Below are 20404 nucleotides of genomic sequence, written 5' to 3'. Positions count from 1 at the left end.
TGTACAAAGTTTAGACGAGTTTAGTAGAGTTTTGTGTTTTTTTTTCTGCCAGAAAGCACCGATCAGAAACACAAACCAGAAAATTTTTTGTTCTTGCCTCTAAATGTTAAGCCTGTAATCATCTTAATGTGCATGGACACATACAGTAGGAGTTGATTTACCAAAGGCCAATAGACTGTGCACCTTGGAAAGTGCAGTTGCTCCAGAGCTTAGTAAATGAGGTAAATCTTCACTCTGCAAAGAATACCCAATCACATGCAAGGAAAATAAAAAAACAGCATTTTTGCTTGCACATGATTGGTTGATGAAAGTCAGCAGAGCTTATACTCATTTACTAAACTCTGGAGCAACTGCTCTTGCCATGTGCAACTGCACTTTCCAAAGGGCACAGTCTTTTTGCCTTTAGTAAATCAACCCCATAGGATAGCACTCAGCTGCTTCTACAGGCAAAAATCAAAAGCAGTGATTTTTAAGCCAGTGTGCATGGAGCCATAAGGTGAACTCCTGCGAGGATATGAATAAATGCCAGTAAACTTACATAAGATCCATTTGTGGACCCTGCAAAAATGGCAGTGCTGAAGGTTACCAATAATTTCCCAGCAGGTGAATGCACATTTAAAATTTTAACAATTTGTAGATTGTGAAGCAGGAACAAAAGGTTTATAGGTTTGTTACCTAAAGTTGGTGGCTAGGTCTTTCCCTTCATTCTCCCTATGATAAGATAGATGAAGCTATAAAGAAAGATTATGATTGGTGGCTATAGACAACACACACTTGAGTCAGGTCTATGCAAAGCATTTTTAGTGCAATGTATGTAATAGCTGGTTTCTGTCCACAGTACAAACATAGAAGCTAAATCTCATCACCATCAGGCTTCTCTCTCTTGTACAGATCAAAACATTTGCATATTTAAAGCTGAACTCCTCTGTATTCAAATCATTAATTCTCTATTAAATGTACTTTTTTTTAAACTGAAACAAGAGTAATGCAGTGTACACACGGGCGGACTTTTCGGCATCAAAGGTCCGACGGTGTTTCCGACGGAGTTACGACGGACTTTCTAATGACCGGACTTGCCTACACACGATCACACCAAAGTCCGACGGATTCGTACGTGATGACGTACGACCGGACTAAAATAAGGAAGTTGATAGCCAGTAGCCAATAGCTGCCCTAGTGTTGGTTTTCGTCCGTCGGACTAGCATACAGACAAGCGGATTTTTCGACCGGACTCGAGTCCGTCGGAAAGATTTGAAACATGTTCCAAATCTAAAGTCCGTCTGATTTTCAACCGAAAAAGTCCGCTGTAGGTCCAATGAAGCCCACACACAGTCGGATTGTCCGATGGATTCGTCCCGTCGGACCAGTCCGGTCGAAAAGTCCGCCCGTGTGTACACGGCATTAGTATCTGAATTTGAGTCAGTATCAGCCTCTTGCAATCCCCTATACAGCAGATGTTAGAGAGTGCTTATGAGAAGCAGCACAGGAAACCAATCAGGTGTGCTGCAATGCAGGGAGCATACTGGTAAGAGGCGAGGATTGTGAGATGAGCTCATTAATCTGTTGTATACCATTTCACTTGTCCCTTGGGAACTGCTTGGATTCACCTGCTCATCTGCATCGCCATGACCCTGTGAACACTCCAACCCACCTGATACTCTGGGTTCAGACATCATTGCAACACATTTGAGTAATGATTTGAGTATTAAGACAACACTCAATGCGTTTATATTCATTGTTCTGTTTATATTCTGTTAACGTTTACTGGAATACTTCAGATAAGATATTTTTGTACAAAGAGGTAATGGTTACACTGAGCCGTGGATAACCTCAAGCTCAGTAGAATGATTTATTAGAAATGATAGAAGGGTTTGGCGCTGTTCCTATTTAGTTTCCTACCTCCATATAGGTTACTAGATTAAAATAAATTCTTAGGTGCACCGTGCATATATCAAATATTAAATACAAATTAACAATATGAATTCCCAAGTATACCGTGCATGTGTCAATTAAATATTCTGTTGCAATATTGTGCAATCATAGGTGATACATAGACATAACTTAAATGCTTACATATGTATTATTGCTAGGGAGGGAAGAAAGGGGGGGGGGGGAGGAGGAAAGGGGGGGGGGGAGGGAGAAGGGAGTGAGATAGGGAGGTGGGGAGGGGTGTAGGAAATCTGTTCCTAAGGAAAATTACAATAACAAAATAAAGTGCAAATGTGCTGGTGCAATCCAAAAGGCAACAGTGACAAGATAAAAGTGCAAACGTGCTTCAAAATTCTTTAGTAAGTCTCTTGTGTCATATTCTTGTGCTGTGGTGATAATCCTTCACTTATAATATCTCTTTGCTCTGAAAGTGCAGCCACTCACCAGATCACTTCACCCCTGCGGGGGTAGTAGGCAGTTACAGTTTTATCGCCACTGTACAGCGATCGCAATATTACATATGTAAGCATTTAAGTTATGTCTATGTATCACCTATGATTGCACAATATTGCAACAGAATATTTAATTGACACATGCACGGTATACTTGGGAATTCATATTGTTAATTTGTATTTAATATTTGATATATGCACGGTGCACCTAAGAATTTATTTTAATCTAGTAACCTATATGGAGGTAGGAAACTAAATAGGAACAGCGCCAAACCCTTCTATCATTTCTAATATATCTTAGCTGTCCCCATTTTAGGGTGACTGCCTGTTGGGAGGCAGCAGTTCCAAACTTTACCAATTAAGTCTTTATGTCCACTGCGCGGGTTCACCATCCCTTTATCAGTAGAATGATTTCCCCCGTAAAACAGTTAGAACAGTTGGCAACAACAGGATACTATATATATATATATATATATATATATATATATATATATATATATACACACACACAATGAAATATCACTTGGACATAACCTCAAAGGATAAGCAAAGTTAAGCATCTATTCTGACAATACTTTGAGAGAGAAACCCAGGCTTGCCTGTTCAACCTCTTATTATCCTAATGAGAGATGAAGCTAAACAAGGATGATAATAGGGCCCCTTAAGCAGAATGCACAGAATGCCCCAATTGCAGATCTGATGGTCTTCACTGTCCGTCAGAGCTCATTAACTATACTGTACTAGGCTTAAAAGAGAAGTATGGGATTTGTGTTTATTTAAGAATCATACTTACCTAGGTGGATGCTACATCGGTCTGATGCTGCATCGGTCCCCCGCAGGCTCTAACACTAAGAACCGAGCGATCAAACACCGGTGATCACTCGGTTCTCAGAGCTCCCTTAGCAGAGAACTGGTGACTGTCAGTCAATGGTTCTCTGCTCTGCCCTCCCCGCACTCACTGGAGCACTGGGCTATGGAGGGGGGCAGGAGAGGCTGGCTCAGGCTCTAAGCGGTTTGCTGAGAGGCTGAACCGGGTGCCAGTCCAGGCATGTGGGCAGATGCCGACCATATGGTCGCGAACTTTCCCAAGCCTGGACCGGCTCTGCGACGTCAACCGACAGCAGGCTTCAGCGCGCTGTTTGTTTAAAATGGGTCACAGTAGTGCAGAACGAATTGTACTCCTGTGACCCACAGGAGAAATACAGCCAAATAAGCTTTGGGTGTACTTCTCGTTGTCTCCTATGGCAACAAATTCTCTCACAGTATTCTACTGTAGATCTGTTTAACTCACAGTAACCCACTGTAGATCTTCCAGCTTAACTCACAGTATCCCACTGTAGATCCTTAAGCTCAGCCAAATAAGCTTTGGGTGTACTTCTCCTTTAAGTATAGAGAGCTCACAGACCACTGAAAACAAGAATCTTGTCTTTTAAGGCAACTGTTCAGCCAGCTTTAATGTGCAAATGAGGCTATGGGGAGAACTTATGCTGGCCATACAGATAGGAGTTTTCAGGCTTTTCCAACCATTTGTTCAATTGCATAAATGATCATATAGATGAAGGGGTTCTACCAATAACAGTCACAGCTATGTAGCAGTCTCCCCGACTTCCAAGGGCCTGATGGTGACCCCCAGAGCCAGGGAGAACTGGCATTCCTCCTCAGGGTGCTGGTTACTAGGCATAGTGGGTGTAGTGCAAGGTGAAAAGATTTGGCGCCAGTTACTTGTCGTACAAATGAACAAAGAGTTTTATTTCTCTCCCGGAAGATTTTCCCCCTTAAGGACCAGGCCATTTTTTGCGACACGGCACTGCGTCGCTTTAACTGACAATTGCGCAGTCGTGCAGTGCTGTACCTTAACAAAATTTATGTCCTTTTTTCCCACAAATAGAGCTTTCTTTTGGTGGTATTTGATCACCTCTGCGGTTTTTATTTTTTGCGCTATAAACAACAAAAGAGCGACAATTTCGAAAAAAAAAAACAGAATATCCCAAATTTAAAAAATCAAAAACAAATTTCTTCATCAGTTTAGGCCAATATGTATTCTTCTACATATTTCTGGTAAAAAAAAATCGCAATAAGCGTATATTGATTGGTTTGCACAAAAGTTATAGCGTCTACAAAATAGGGGATAGATTTATGCCATTTTTAATATTTTTATTTTTTACTAGTAATGGCGGCGATATGCGATTTTTAGCGGGACTGCGACATTGCGGTGGACAGAGCGGACACTTTTTTGGAACCATTTACATTTATACAGTGATCAGTGCTATAAAACTGCACTGATTACTGTGTAAACGTCACTGGCAGGGAAGGGGTTAACACTAGGGAGCGATCAAGGGGTTAAATGTGTTCCCTCATATGTGTTTCTAATTGTGGGGGATTTGACTGACTGGAGGAGGAGACAGAACGCTTTTACTAATTACTAGGATCAGCAGAACCCTCTCAGAACGAGGATTTGTGTGTTTACACATACAAATCCCCATTCTGGCTCTCGTGCCTGCGATCACGGGTGGCTGGTGGACATCGTGGTCACTGGCCAAGCGCAACGGGTCCCCCACCGTGCAGCCTGCTATGACTCTTAAAGGAGCTGACGTACCAGTACGTTGATTCACGGGAACGAGCCGACCTGCCGGCAGCTGGTCAGCACGTGGTTAACAGGAACGGTGGGGAGAGAGGGTTTAGGGCACAGGAGACCCTTAGGCAAATGCAATAGCAATTAGGGCAAACTCCGCAGAAAAAAATAGAACTAGGCAGACCGCAATACAGAATGAGGGCCTTTAAGCTGAATGCAGCAATCTGTATCTTGTAGCAACCGTTGTCTCCTATGGCAACAAATTCTCTCACAGTATTCTACTGTAGATCTGTTTAACTCACAGTAACCCACTGTAGATCTTCCAGCTTAACTCACAGTAACCCACTGTAGATCTTCCAGCTTAACTCACAGTATCCCACTGTAGATCCTTAAGCTCAGCTCGCCGTCTTTCACTAGACTTCTTGGACTCTCAGCTACCCGCTGGATTCCCGAGCGTCACCCACAGCTAACAGCTGTGTTTTATCTTCAAGCTTTACTTACAGCTACCTGCCGAACTCCTTCAAGCTTTACTCACAGCTACTTGCTGCCTTCCTGGATGAGTCTCCACTTAAGCTTTCCCACTACTTCACTGTCCCCGGCTAGTAAAGGGTCTGCTCTGGTACTCCTTCAGAACTTCATCTCTTCCAAACTTGCTTCCGGTAACAGGAGTGGTCGTCCCTTTGTGGCAACTGCTTCCCCTTCACCTCTGACAATGAACAGGCTCCCTTCAGGCCGAGCCTCTAACAGATGCGGTTCCACCCCAGGCTTCAGGCTTAACTTTGGCTACTCCTCCTTTGCAGAACCCTGAACTGCTGGATAGGCCTTAAGTGGACCTAGCAGCCAGCATGCCTCCTGGATAGACCTCAGGCCTAGCAACCAGGAGCTTCTCAACACACACCCACCCAGGCCGCAGCCTCAGGCAGGAAAAACCCTATCACCTGACTCCTTCCAAATAAATAGCCTATCCCAGCATACACAGCGGTTAAAGAAACTCCTGCTGATTGGCTGAGACAAGCTAGTTACCCATTACCTGAATTTATGGTAATCCATCATTCTAATGCCAAAAGCAACAGTGCCACCTATTGACAGAAGAGGGAGACTACCCCAAACCTCAGACTTAGGACAGGAATCAGTGGATCAACCTACCAATTAGCCAGGCTAGTTACCACCTAGCACAACTTGTTTTTTTTTAGCAGCCCTGTTTAGGACCAGAATGCTAGTTATTTTACAGTTTCAGTAGAAAATTATGATGGTAGGTCTCACTGAAAGCTCTGGTAGAAATTGGTTGAAATTACCTGATAACTACTACCAGCATTAGTGTTGGGCTGGACCCTGACCCATTGCCTCCAAACCATAAAAATCAAGTCTGGATGCAGCTGCTTTTATTACTCTGGTTTCAGAGGGTTAAAAGATTCCTATGTATGTCAAAGTTTCACTGTTTACTATCGTGTTGCTTGTAAGAAGACAAGAAGGAAGTATTCTGTTAAACCAAGGAACTTTTGAATTGATTCCATTCCATTCATTATATATTCAGTAGAAAATGCTGATAGTAGGTCTCACTGAAAGCTCTGGTTGAAAGTGGTTAAAATTACCTAAAAACTGCTACCAGCATTAGTGTTCGGGTGGACCATTGCCCCAAACCGTAAAAATCAAGTATCTGTGCAAGTGCTTATATTATGCTGGTTTTAGTGGATGATAGGATCCCTATGTATGTCAAACATTTCACCGTTTACCATCATGTTTCTTGTACGAAGACAAGAAGGTAGTATTCTGTTAAACCAAGGAACTTTTCCTGGAATTGGTTCCATTCCACTCCAGAGCCAGAATCCATCCACAGTAGGGACAGACATATAAGATTTGCATTGTAATGTCTTTCTGGCCAAAGGCTGATGTGAATGGGATTATATACTCTAAAGAATATGCTGGCATTATATACAAATAAAAAAAAACTCAATATCAAGTTTTGCAATTTTCCAGATATTTCCTATTTTAGTTGTGTACTTTTTTGCTGAGTTTTTCACTTATTGCTGTTTAAATGTACAAGGTAGATTTAGGAGTCATTCTTAAAAGTTTGTATATGCACATTTATGTTTTGTGTGCTCATCTAAGAAGAACTTTCTAGGACCTGACAGTGGTGGACTCATCTAGGATTTTAAGGGGGCTACCTTCTCACGAAAGCAATAATCTGTTTTTATTAACTTTAAGCCATTATTCCAAATAATGAAACTAAATGCCATTAATGAAATATTTCTTTTGTGCTCACTAATCTTGAATCCAAGTGGAATCGGAATCACATAGGACCTCATCCCCATCTGTATTGCCTGTCATTAAAACAGACTCTTTTGGTCTTATACATTTGTGTGTATTTTTGTGCTGTATTCATTTTGTATTTCAATTAAACATGCTTTGAATATTAACCGCAGCTTTTCTTTTAGGACAGTTATAATTTATGACCATATAACACTTTGGGGCATTCAGTCACAACAATGAAAGATAATTGTCTACAAATTTACATAGTGCATGTGATTGTGACTTTCTGCCACCTCGGCTACAATCCCTATTCCTCTACCCTCCAAGAAGTGTTCTTCCTTTACTCCAGTACATGAGATTGTCTGAGCTGAAGTCGAGGCCAAAAATCAAGAGTCATATTCTTATCACACATTTCATTGATGCTCACATAATAGAAATATAAGTATAAATTCCCACACTATTTCTTAAGATTAGATTTTCTTTTAACACCAAGTTAATTATTGGCTATACATTTTTATATCTGCTGCAACATGCACATACACATTGAGGCCGGGTTCACATACATGAGAATTGGTTGTGGTTTTCACCGCATCCAATTCGCATTACTTGTCAGTGTGACCGGCTCACATGTCTGGGCCGGCCGTGGTGCGGTTTTGAAAAGGGTCCTGTGCATTTTTGAGGCCGGTACAGGTGCGAATTCAGGCAAAAATTCAGAACTGAATTGCACCTGAACCGGTGAACAGAAACGCACCGGACCCCAAGCTGGAAACCGCGGCCGCACATATGTGAACACGGCCTTAAAGCTTCAACAAACCTTGGTGATAGCTCTGCAAATGCTTTACCAAAGCTCACTGTTCACACTGCTCTTAAACAAGCCGAAGCCCATGTGAAACAGGCTTTAATGAGAACGCCAGTGAAGATATAAATAAAACTGCGGCTGCACATATGTGAACCCGACCAGACACCTTTTGATATCCTGGAATGGAAAATATGCGTTGATCCTGCACAAAATACAGTGGGAGAGATTTACTAAAACTGGAGAGTGCAAAATATGGCACAGCTCTGCATAGAAACCAATCAGCTTCCAGGTTTTATTTATTTATTGTCAAAGCTTAACCACTTGCCGACCGTCTAACGACAATATACGTCGGCAGAATGGCACGGGCAGGCAAAATCACGTACCTGGTACGTGATTGCCTTCCCGCGTGCGGGGGGTCCTATTGGACCCCCCCCGGTGCCAGAGGCGGTCGGCTTTGGTCTGGGAGAGTTCAGTGATGAGGGGGAGGCCATCCATTCGTGGCCCCCCCCCTCGCGATCGCTCCCAGCCAATCAAAATCTTCCCCTGCCTCTGTATAGTACACAGAGGCAGGGGATGTGACGTCATCTCTCCTCGGCTCGGTATTTTCTGTTCCGGCGCCGAGGAGAGAAGACTGAAATGTGAGTGCACAAACACTACACATCCCAGTAGAACATGCCAGGCACACATAACACCCCCTCCCCCCCCCTCCGATCCCCCCCGAATCACCACTCCCCCCCCCCCTGTCACACTGACACCAAGTAGTTTTTTTTTTTTTTTCTGATTACTTCATTGGTGTCAGTTTGTGACAGTTAGTGTGGTAGGGCAGTTAGTGGTAGCCCCCTTTAGGTCTAGGGTACCCCCCTAGCCCCCCCTAATAAAGTTTTAACCCCTTGATCACCCCCTGTCGCCAGTGTCACTAAGCGATCATTTTTTTGATCGCTGTATTAGTGTCACTGGTGACGCTAGTTAGGGAGGTAAATATTTAGGTTCGCCGTCAGCGTTTTATAGTGACAGGGACCCCCATATACTACCGAATAAATGTTTTAACCCCTTGATTGCCCCCTAGTTAACCCTTTCACCAGTGATCACCGTATAACAGTTACGGGTGACGCTGGTTAGTTCGTTTAGTTTTTATAGTGTCAGGGCACCCGCCGTTTATTACTGAATAAAGGTTTAGCCCCCTGATCGCCCGGCGGTGATATGCGTCGCCCCAGGCAGCGTCAGATTAGCGCCAGTACCGCTAACACCCACGCACGCAGCATACGCCTCCCTTAGTGGTATAGTATCTGAACGGATCAATATCTGATCCGATCAGATCTATACTAGCGTCCCCAGCAGTTTAGGGTTCCCAAAAACGCAGTGTTAGCGGAATCAGCCCAGATACCTGCTAGCACCTGCGTTTTGCCCCTCCACCCGGCCCAGCCCAGCCCACCCAAGTGCAGTATCGATCGATCACTGTTACTTACAAAACACTAACCGCATAACTGCAGCGTTCGCAGAGTCAGGCCTGATCCCTGCGATCGCTAAGTTTTTTTTGGTAGCATTTTGGTGAACTGGCAAGCACCAGCCCCAAGCAGCGTCAGGTTAGCGCCAGTACTGCTAACACCCACGCACGCACCGTACACCTCCCTTAGTGGTATAGTATCTGAACGGATCAATATCTGATCCGATCAGATTTATACTAGCGTCCCCAGCAGTTTAGGGTTCCCAAAAACGCAGTGTTAGCGGGATCAGCCCAGATACCTGCTAGCACCTGCGGTTTGCCCCTCCGCCCGGCCCAGCCCAGCCAAGTGCAGTATCGATCGATCACTGTCACTTATAAAACACTAAACGCATAACTGCAGCGTTCGCAGAGTCAGGCCTGATCTCTGCGATCGCTAACAGTTTTTTTGGTAGCGTTTTGGTGAACTGGCAAGCACCAGCGGCCTAGTACACCCCGGTCGTAGTCAAACCAGCACTGCAGTAACACTTGGTGACGTGGCGAGTCCCATAAGTGCAGTTCAAGCTGGTGAGGTGGCAAGCACAAGTAGTGTCCCGCTGCCACCAAGAAGAAGACAAACACAGGCCCGTCGTGCCCATAGTGCCCTTCCTGCAGCATTCGCCAATCCTAATTGGGAACCCACCACTTCTGCAGCGCCCGTACTTCCCCCATTCACATCCCCAACCAAATGCAGTCGGCTGCATGAGAGGCATTTTCTTTATGTCCTCCCGAGTACCCCTACCCAACGAACCCCCCCAAAAAAGACGTTGTGTCTGCAGCAAGCGCAGATATAGGCGTGACACCCTCTATTATTGTCCCTCCTGTCCTGACAATCCTGGTCTTTGCATTGGTGAATGTTTTGAACGCTACCATACACTAAATGAGTATTAGCGTAGGGTACAGCATTGCACAGACTAGGCACACTTTCACAGGGTCTCCCAAGATGCCATCGCATTTTGAGAGACCCGAACCTGGAACCGGTTACAGTTATAAAAGTTAGTTACAAAAAAAAGTGAAAAAAAAAAAAAAAAAAAACACAAACAAAAATATAGAATAAAAAAAAATAGTTGTCGTTTTATTGTTCTCTCTCTCTCTATTCTCTCTCTATTGTTCTACTCTTTTTTACTGTATGCTATTCTGCAATGTTTTATTGTTATTATGTTTTATCATGTTTGCTTTTCAGGTATGCAATTTTTTATACTTTACCGTTTACTGTGTTTTATTGTTAACCATTTTTTTGTCTTCAGGTACGCCATTCACGACTTTGAGTGGTTATACCAGAATGATGCCTGCAGGTTTAGGTATCTTCTTGGTATCATTCTTTTCAGCCAGCGGTCGGCTTTCATGTAAAAGCAATCCTAGTGGCTAATTAGCCTCTAGACTGCTTTTACAAGCAGTGGGAGGGAATGCCCCCCCCTCCCCCACCGTCTTCCGTGTTTTTCTCTGGCTCTCCTGTCTCAACAGGGAACCTGAGAATGCAGCCGTTGATTCAGCCAGCTGACCATAGAGCTGATCAGAGACCAGAGTGGCTCCAAACATCTCTATGGCCTAAGAAACTGGAAGCTACGAGCATTTTATGACTTAGATTTTGCCAGATGTAAACAGCACCATTGGGAAATTGGGGAAGCATTTTATCACACCGATCTTGGTGTGGTCAGATGCTTTGAGGGCAGAGGAGAAATCTAGGGTCCCTAGACCCCAATTTTTTTCAAAAAAGAGTACCTGTCACTACCTATTGCTATCATAGGGGATATTTACATTCCCTGAGATAACAATAAAAATGATTTAAAAAAAAAAATGAAAAGAACAGTTTAAAAATAAGATAAAAAAGCAAAAAAATAATAAAGAAAAAAAAAAAAAAGCACCCCTGTCCCCCCCTGCTCTCGCGCTAAGGCGAACGCAAGCGTCAGTCTGGCGTCAAATGTAAACAGCAATTGCACCATGCATGTGAGATATCACCGCGAAGGTCAGATCGAGGGCAGTAATTTTAGCAGTAGACCTCCTCTGTAAATCTAAAGTGGTAACCTGTAAAGGCTTTTAAAGGCTTTTAAAAATGTATTTAATTTTGTTGCCACTGCACGTTTGTGCGCAATTTTAAAGCATGTCATGTTTGGTATCCATGTACTTGGCCTAAGATCATCTTTTTTATTTCATCAAAAATTTGGGCAATATAGTGTGTTTTAGTGCATTAAAATTTAAAAAAGTGTGATTTTTCCCCTAAAAATGCGTTTGAAAAATCGCTGCGCAAATACTGTGTGAAAAAAAAAATGAAACACCCACCATTTTAATCTGTAGGGCATTTGCTTTAAAAAAATATATAATGTGAGTGGGTGATGTGTGACATAAGCTTCTAAATGTTGTGCATAAAATGCCAGGACAGTTCAAACCCTCCCAAATGACCCCATTTTGGAAAGTAGACACCCCAAGCTATTTGCTGAGAGGCATGTCGAGTCTATGGAATATTTTATATTGTGACACAAGTTGCTGGAAAGAGACAATTTTTTTTTTTGCACAAAGTTGTTACTAAATGATGTATTGCTCAAACATGCCATGGGAATATGTGAAATTACACCCCAAAATACATTTTGTTGCTTCTCCTGAGTACGGGGATACCACATGTGTGAGACTTTTTTGGAGCCTAGCCTCGTACGAGACCCCGAAAACCAAGCACCGCCTTCAGGCTTTCTAAGGGCGTAAATTTTTGATTTCACTCTTCACTGCCTATCACAGTTTCGGAGGCCATGGAATGCCCAGGTGGCACAAAACCCCCCCAAATTACCCCATTTTGGAAGTATGGGCAGCACAGTGGTGTAGTGGGTAGCACTCTCGCCTAGCAGTAAGAAGGGTCACTGGTTCGAATCCCGACCACGACACTACCTGCCTGGAGTTTGCATGTTCTCCCTGTGTCTGCGTGGGTTTCCTCCCACACTCCAAAGACATGCTGGTAGGTTAATTGGCTCCTGTCTAAATTGTCCCTAGTATGTATGAATGTGAGTTAGGGACCTTAGATTGTAAGCTCCTTGAGGGTGTAGGGACTGATGTGAATGTATAATGTATATGTAAAGCGATGTGTAAATTGACGGCGCTATATAAGTACATAAAATAAATAAAGTACACACCACAAGCTATTTGCTGAGAGGTATAGTGAGTATTTTGCAGACCTCACTTTTTGTCACAAAGTTTTGAAAATTGAAAAAAAAAAAAAAAAAAGTTTTTTCTTGTCTTTCTTCATTTTCAAAAACAAATGAGAGCTGCAAAATACTCACCATGCCTCTCAGCAAATAGCTTGGGGTGTCTACTTTCCAAAATGGGGTCATTTGGGGGGGGGTTTGTGCCACCTGGGCATTCCATGGCCTCCAAAACTGTGATAGGCAGTGAAGAGTGAAATCAAAAATTTACACCCTTAGAAATCCTGAAGGTGGTGATTGGTTTTCGGGACCCCGTACGCGGCTAGGCTCCTAAAAAGTCCCACACATGTGGTATCCCCGTACTCAGGAGAAGCAGCTAAATATATTTTGGGGTGCAATTCTACATATGCCCATGGCCTGTGTGAGCAATATATCATTTAGTGACAACTTTGTGCAAAAAATAAGTAAATAAATTTGTCACTTTCCTGCATTTTGTGTCAAAATATAAAATATTCCATGGACTAAACATGCCCCAAAGCAAATAGCTTGGGGTGTCTACTTTCCAAAATGGGGTCTTTTGGGGGGGTTTTATGCTATCTGGGCATTTTATGGCCTTCAAAACTGTGATAGGTAGTGAGGAGTAAAATAAAAAATTTACGCCCTTAGAAATCATGAAGGCAGTGATTGGTTTTCGGGGCCCCGTACGCGGCTAGGCTCCCAAAAAGTCCCATGTCCACATGTGGTATCCCTGTACTCAGGAGAAGCAGCTGAATATATTTTGGGGTGCAATTCCACATATGCCCATGGCCTGTGTGAGCAATATATCATTTAGTGACAACTTTTTGTAATTTTTTTTTTTTTTTTTTTTTTAGTCATTATTCAATCACTTGGGACAAAAAAAAATTAATATTCAATGGGCTCAACATGCCTCTCAGCAATTTCCTTGGGGTGTCTACTTTCCAAAATGGGGTAATTTGTGGGGGTTTTGTACTGCCCTGCCATTTTAGCACCTCAAGAAACGACATAGGCAGTCATAAATTAAAGGCTGTGTAAATTCCAGAAAATGTACCCTAGTTTGTAGGCGCTATAACTTTTGCGCAAACCAATAAATATACACTTATTGACATTTTTTTTACCAAAGACATGTGGCCGAATACATTTTGGCCTAAATGTATGACTAAAATTGAGTTTATTGGAATTTTTTTATAATACAAAGTAGAAAATACAAATTAATCAAATACCATCAAAAGAAAGCTCTATTTGTGGGAAGAAAAGGACACAAATTTCGTTTGGGTACAGCATTGCATGACCGCGCAATTAGCAGTTAAAGCGACGCAGTGCCAAATTGTAAAAAGTGCTATGGTCATTAAGGGGGTAAATCCTACCGGGGCTGAAGTGGTTAAAGTGGTTGTAAAGGTACAAAGTTTTTTTACCTTCATGCATTCTATGCATGAAGGCAAAAAACCTTCTGTGTGCAGCAGCCCCCCAATGCTTACCTGAGCCCCATCTTGATCCAGTGACGTCCACGACAGCCTTGCATCTCCCAGGACTTGCACGCCTGATTGGTTTTTAGCCATTGACCCCTGTTGCTGTCAATCACAGCCATTGAACCAATCAGGAGATGGAGGAGGCGGACACACGGAGTAGCTGATCGGGAGCGTGCCTGCTCGGGTGCCCCCATCGAAAACTGCTTGCTGTTGGGGCACCCAGCAGGTGGGAGGAGCCAGGAGCTCCGGCGAGGGACTTGAGAAGAGGAGGATCTGGGCTGCTCTGTGCAAAACCATTACACAGAGCAGGTAAGTATACCATGCTTGTTATTTTAAAAAAAAATGAGACTTTACAATCACTTTAACTAAAGAAGCTGAAGTTAAAAGCCAATCGGCTACCATGCACAGCTGCACCAGATTCTAAGTGCTCCAGTTATAGTATATCTCCCCCAGTGTGTACCCAACTTCCTCTAGCCGGCTTACTGGTCAAGGCTGATATTTGGTTGTTGGTAAGGGCCACTGCTGCCCCTGTTCTTAAATAAAGCCCTTACTTCTTGTTCAGGGTGAGTAAAAATTGAGGGGTTTGTCATCTTTATGTGGCTTGGAATACCACGGCTAGAGGAAGTGAACTTAACATAGAATTGACACATCAGACTAGTAAATTATTAATCACTTTAAAGAAAACAGTTCATGTTGTTGCTGTGTACATCCTAGACTCCCAATGTGAATATGCTTTTTTTTCAGTTTTCCTGGTACTTTGCTAACAAAAAATGCATCTTTTACAGCAAATATATTACTTAAAATGTCTGTTTTCTCTGGGTGCAGCACTTACAAAAAGACAAAACTCAGGGGCATAAGTTTGTATTGCATAGGTGTACTAAATAAGCTATATATATATATATATATATATATATATATATATATATATATATATATATATATATATATTTTTTTTTTTTTTTTTTTTTGTCCACATATACATGTTAAATGCAGTAGAGAAAAATCAGCTCCTCTGACCCATCAGACAGGGCTATGCTGTGTGGCAGAGCTGTGCAAATCTCTACACTGGATAGACAGAAACAAAAATCTACTGGCAAGTAAAACAGCTCCCATATTTGCATTTCATCTGCGTATTGAGCTGTTTGGCTGGGGTTCAGCCAAATTGGGGTCACCATTCCTGGATATGCAGCCTGGCTGGGGTAAATCACAAAAGGTTCAGGAGAATCATACATTTTTGACAGCTAAAACAGTTGACATATACTGAATGTATTTAATATGTTTAGCTGAAGCATTACATTTGCATCATTATTTTCCTTTAAAAAAACAATGCAATGGAAATTAATAAATTTGGGCTTTTTTAGTAACAGTGCAAAGAGTAGTGATGATACACAAAGTCTGGTGACCCATGATGATAAACCAGGTTTCACAATTTTACAATATAGAAAAATGAACGATTACTTTTAACTAGATATTACTTTGAATACTGATTTTTGCTTTATTAAATAAATCTGACCACATGGTCTCTGTGATGCAAACAAATTTTACTAAATGTATTCAGTATTTTACAATGTAATTAGAGAAGACCTCCACCCAAAACTGTTAAGGCAAACCAATCAAAAACACGATTTTACCCAGACAGTCCTGATCTGTACACTTTTCTGAAAAAGTATTAAAATCAGTAGGTGCGCATAACAGCCAAGCAACTAGCATTTTCTGAAGGTGAGTAGCAATGGTAGCCCCCAATGCTTCTCTGGAATCAGATACACTTTAAAGTGGAATTCCAGGTTCCCTGTCCCCTTAGTTTGTTTGGGCCAAGCTAGCCAAGAAAAAAAAATTTTCATTATGAAATGGTGCATCCGCTATGTGTGCTACAATCTATTGTAGCATTAGCTACATAAGCAAGTGGTGCAGTGTTACGGGCGACTTCTCGTCTGCTGCTGGAATTTAAAAGTCGGCTTGAGTGCTTCTTAACTATTCACGAGAAGCCTTGTATTTTTAGCAATGAATAAAAGGCTTCCTCTGATTGGCCAGGGTGGATAGGCAGGCAGATGACATCACAATTTTCACCTTTCCACCAACCAGAGGAAAGTTTATATTCATTGCTAAAAATACAAGGTCTCCTGAATGGTGGAGAAGCGTTCAGACCAACGCTTTTATGCCAGCAGGAGATGGAAAGTTGCCCGTAACACTGCTAGAACACAGCGCTGCTCACTGTACGTAGATAACAGTAGATTATAACACATGCAGCAGCTACATTAATCTGTAAGGTTTGTTCAAAAGGAACTATTCAAAGTGACATTAAAAGGCAATAAAAAAAATGAAAAATAACAAACATGTTACTTACCTGTTCTGTGCAGTGGTTTTGCACAGAGCAGCCCTGATCCTCCTCTTCTCAGGTCCTCTGCCATCACTCCTGGCACCTCCCTCCTGTTGCGTGCCCCCAGAGCAAGCAGCTTGCAATGGGGGCACCCAAGCAGGTGTGCTCCCGAGCTGCTGCTCTGCATGTCAATTTAGACACTGAGCCGCAGCTTGGCTCCAGCCCCTCTTCTCTTTGGCTCACTGGCTGTGATTGACAGCAGTGGGAGCCAATGGCTCCCGCTGCTGTCTCAGCCAATGAGGAGAGTGCCTGGAGAGCTGATGATCTTGTGCACATTGATACAAGGGGAAGCTCAGGTAAGTATTGGAGGAGGGGGCTGCTGCACAGAAAGTTTTTTACATTCATGCATTCTAACCTGCAGCCTTTAGAACTACTTTAAAGTGACAGGAAACCTGGACTCCTACTTTAACCGCTTGCTGACCAGCCGCCATCATACTGCAGTAGGTTGGCACGATCCCACAAGCCGTTGTAGCTATACATCGGCTTGCAAGATCGGGATAGCAGGCATGCTCGCGTGCACTGCGGTGGTGCGATCGCAGGCACGAGAGGCAGAACAGGGAAGTGTGTGTGTAAACACACAAATCCCTGATCTGTGAGGAGTGACAGATCGTGAGTTCCTAATAGCTAGGAACCACGATCTGTCATTTCCTCTAGGTCAGTCCCCTCCCCCTACAGTTAAAAACACACACAGGGAACACAGTTAACCACTTGATCGCCCCCCTAGTGTTAACCCCTTCCCTGCCAGTGACATTTTTACAGTGATCAGTGCATTTTTATAACACTGATCGCTGTATAAATGCCAATGGTTCCAAAAATGTGTCAAAAGTGTCCGATGTGTCTGCCATAATGGTGCAGTCCCGATAAAAATCACAGATCGCCGCCATTACTAAAAAAAAAAAAAAATAATAATGCTATACATCTATCCCTTATTTTGTAGAGGCTATAACTTTTGCGCAAACCAATCAATATACCCTTACTGCGATTTTTTTTTTTTTTTTTACCAAAAATATGTAGAAGTATACATATCGGCCTAAACTGAGAAAAAAATAGCTTTTTAAAAAAAAAATGGGGATATTTATTAGAGCAAAAAGCAAAAAATAAAAAACCGCAGAGGCGATCAAATACCACCAAAAAAAGTTCTATTTGTGGGGAAAAAAAAATATCAATTTTGTTTGGGTGCAGCGTTGCACGACCGCGCATATGTCAGTTAAAGCGACGCAGTGACGAATCGCAAAAAATGGCCCGGTCATTCAGCAGCATAATCTTCCGGGGCTGAAGTGGTTAAAGTGTACCTTTGCTTTGTTCATGCAAGGCAGCCAGGTTTACTTTAATCTCCCTCCCAAGCAGCACATACTTCCCTTTCCTTTGCCATTCTATTTAGCTGCCAGAAGCAGTAGGCGGCACTCTGCTCCCTGTGTAAGATAGGAGTCATTCAAGTCATAGCTTACACTGGGCTATAGACTTTTTAAATCCAACAGTGATGATGCTTGGTGATTGAGCTGTCAGAACGAATGAGCCAAATGCTTCTTCATACCCAGGAATTTTCTAACTGGAATTTACAGTGGGCATCACAGATAATCTCATTCACACTATATTTTTTTACACTTTGCACCATTTTAATAACTTCTCATGGCTGCCAATATACACATCACCTATAATAAACGTGGCAACACATACTGTACAATGCACATTTCAAAAGCCCATTCATGAAAATGAGCCACAAATGTGAATAAGTCCTTAACTAAGGATGATGAGCCGATTCATTTAAAACATTTTTTTTACACTCCAAGAGACCTGCATGAACACATAATTTATGGCAATTAATTCATAACCAACTATCCGTAGTAAAAAACCATACTATAATTCATCATGCCTAAAAACATTGTATTCCTTTGATGATATGACGCCATCATTGTTGTGATCATTTTTCTTAAATATGTCAGTTAAAATCCGGCCATGTTCAGTAGGGGCTCGTTGTTTTCCATCTTTCTTAAATTCTTCTGTTAAGTAATGACTTATCTGCATGAAAAAAGATGAAATTATTTTATAGCCAAACTGTTGTTTCAAACCAAACATATATCTATTACCAAAAGCTGGAACACTTATAAAGCTTTAAAGACTATGTTCACCTTTAGAATATTTTACACCCTTATTTAGGGTGTAACATGTTCCAGCATCCCTCCTAAACCTTCCTTCCCTGTGACAATGGGCAGGGGGGCTTGCAGTTCCCAATCATCTGCAAAGCATTTCCCTTCCTGCATCTTCAAGTTTGAAAAGGCGGCGGAAAGGTTTGTGACATCATTGACTTAATATGGGTACATGGCCACATTAGGTCAATGGCATTGACCCAATATGGGTATATAGCCATATATGGGCCTAAAATGGGTATGCAAGGACATTGTAATAAAAATATTTAAAAAGCATCTAAAAATATAGTGGCTAAAGGAGTTCTAACTTTTATCTCAGGCTTGGTAGCATTCCACAGAATAATGGCCCAGATATACAGCATGTAACACTGGGTACTGTTACTGAGATGCAGAACTTTATTTGCCCACAAGATGGCAGTGTCCACTACTTTGCCTAATTGTAATTTAAACAAAAGTGCCCAGAATTGTAGCCTTGAACTTGAACACAGTGGGGCTGCAGTCACAACTACAAGGCCAACAAGCACCGGAAAGGAGGAGGGACATAACAAAAACAAAAGCCCAGGGTGGAGCTGGACAGTTGGAGAGAGACGTGCCAACTGGGAAGGTATGTATTTAGCTGTGCTGTGTGGTGTCGATGGGATGTACCAGAACCAGGGGGGGGGGGGATGGACTGCTGAGCCATGGAGGTAACCCAAGAAGAGGCATCCTTCACCCAGAGTCGCCGATCGAGCTGCATTCATCTTGACTGCCATTGCTGCATCGCTGCTCAAGGGGGCCCCCTACCAAACAGGCAACTTGTGGTCGCACATGGACTGCTGTAGAAGTATCTGGTGACAGGTTCCCCGACCCTTACTCTTCCCTTACTCTTTGTAAACTCCCACTTGTGAATAAGCCTGTAGTGCTATTTCCTCCCAATTCCTCCCTCCACTTTGCTCTTCCCATAGCATTGAACGTGTTTATCTTCAGCTAGCCGCCTTCATCTCATTGCTTTTGCACACCAACGTTAAAGGGCCCCAACTGTGGTGGCAGAAGCTAACTTCAAACAACTGTTCAGACCTGGTTACATACCTGGGGGCAGAACTGGTTTGCTGGTAGTGTATTAAACTCACAGGCCTAAGTCTAGCCTTCTTATCTGAGAGCCCTCAATTGACCTAGCCTTTCTTACCTATTGTTTGTCTTCCACAGTCCCTTGGGGTGTAATCTCTCTATCAGAGAGCTATTGTTTATGCTTTTAGTACTGCAGTACAAAGAGTCTAGTCTTAGGCTGCATTCACACTTGAGCGTAGCGTCTTAGCGTTTTTCCAGCATTTTTATGTGTAATTTTGGCACATTTTTATACAGCATTTTTGAGCTTTGGCATTTTTCTATTAGCCAATAGAGAAAACTATTTGTTGCATATTTTCTGCTAGGTTTTTCAGCTTTTTTTAGCTTTTCCATGAGCTTTTATTTATTTTTTTTTATTAATATCATTTGTTCATTTATTATTATTTTTTGTTAGGGCAATAAATGTTAAAGTGATTGTAAAGTCTAATTTTTTTCCTATAAAAATAATAAGCATGTTATACTTACCTGATCCTGGCTCCTCCCTCCTGTTCAGTGCCCACCACAGCAAGCAGCTTGCTATGGGGGGCACCCGAGCTTAGTCAAAGCTCCGTGTGTCCATTCAGACACGGAGCCCCGACCGGGCCCCGTTTCCTCTCTTCCCTGATTGGCTAGCTGACTTTGACAGCGGCGGGAGCCAATGGCGCCGCTGCTGTGTCTCAGCCAATCAGGAAGGAGAATC

General features: G+C 42.6%; 1 protein-coding gene across 1 annotated transcript in view; it reads right to left on the bottom strand.

The window, feature by feature from the left end:
- Window positions 1-15621: 15621 nt before the first annotated feature.
- Window positions 15622-20404, bottom strand: part of FKBP7 (FKBP prolyl isomerase 7) — a 30606-nt gene continuing 25823 nt past the window's right edge. The window contains exon 4 of the mRNA XM_073633819.1: window positions 15622-18493. Within this exon, the coding sequence (XP_073489920.1) occupies window positions 18332-18493 (162 nt within the window). The 3' untranslated portion in view covers window positions 15622-18331. The remainder of the gene's footprint in view (window positions 18494-20404) is intronic.

This window comes from Aquarana catesbeiana, linkage group LG06 (genome assembly GCF_042186555.1).
Source record: "Aquarana catesbeiana isolate 2022-GZ linkage group LG06, ASM4218655v1, whole genome shotgun sequence".
NCBI classification, from domain to species: domain Eukaryota; kingdom Metazoa; phylum Chordata; class Amphibia; order Anura; family Ranidae; genus Aquarana; species Aquarana catesbeiana.
Note: the sequence above shows the minus strand (reverse complement) of the source record. Positions and strands in the feature narration are given on the sequence as shown.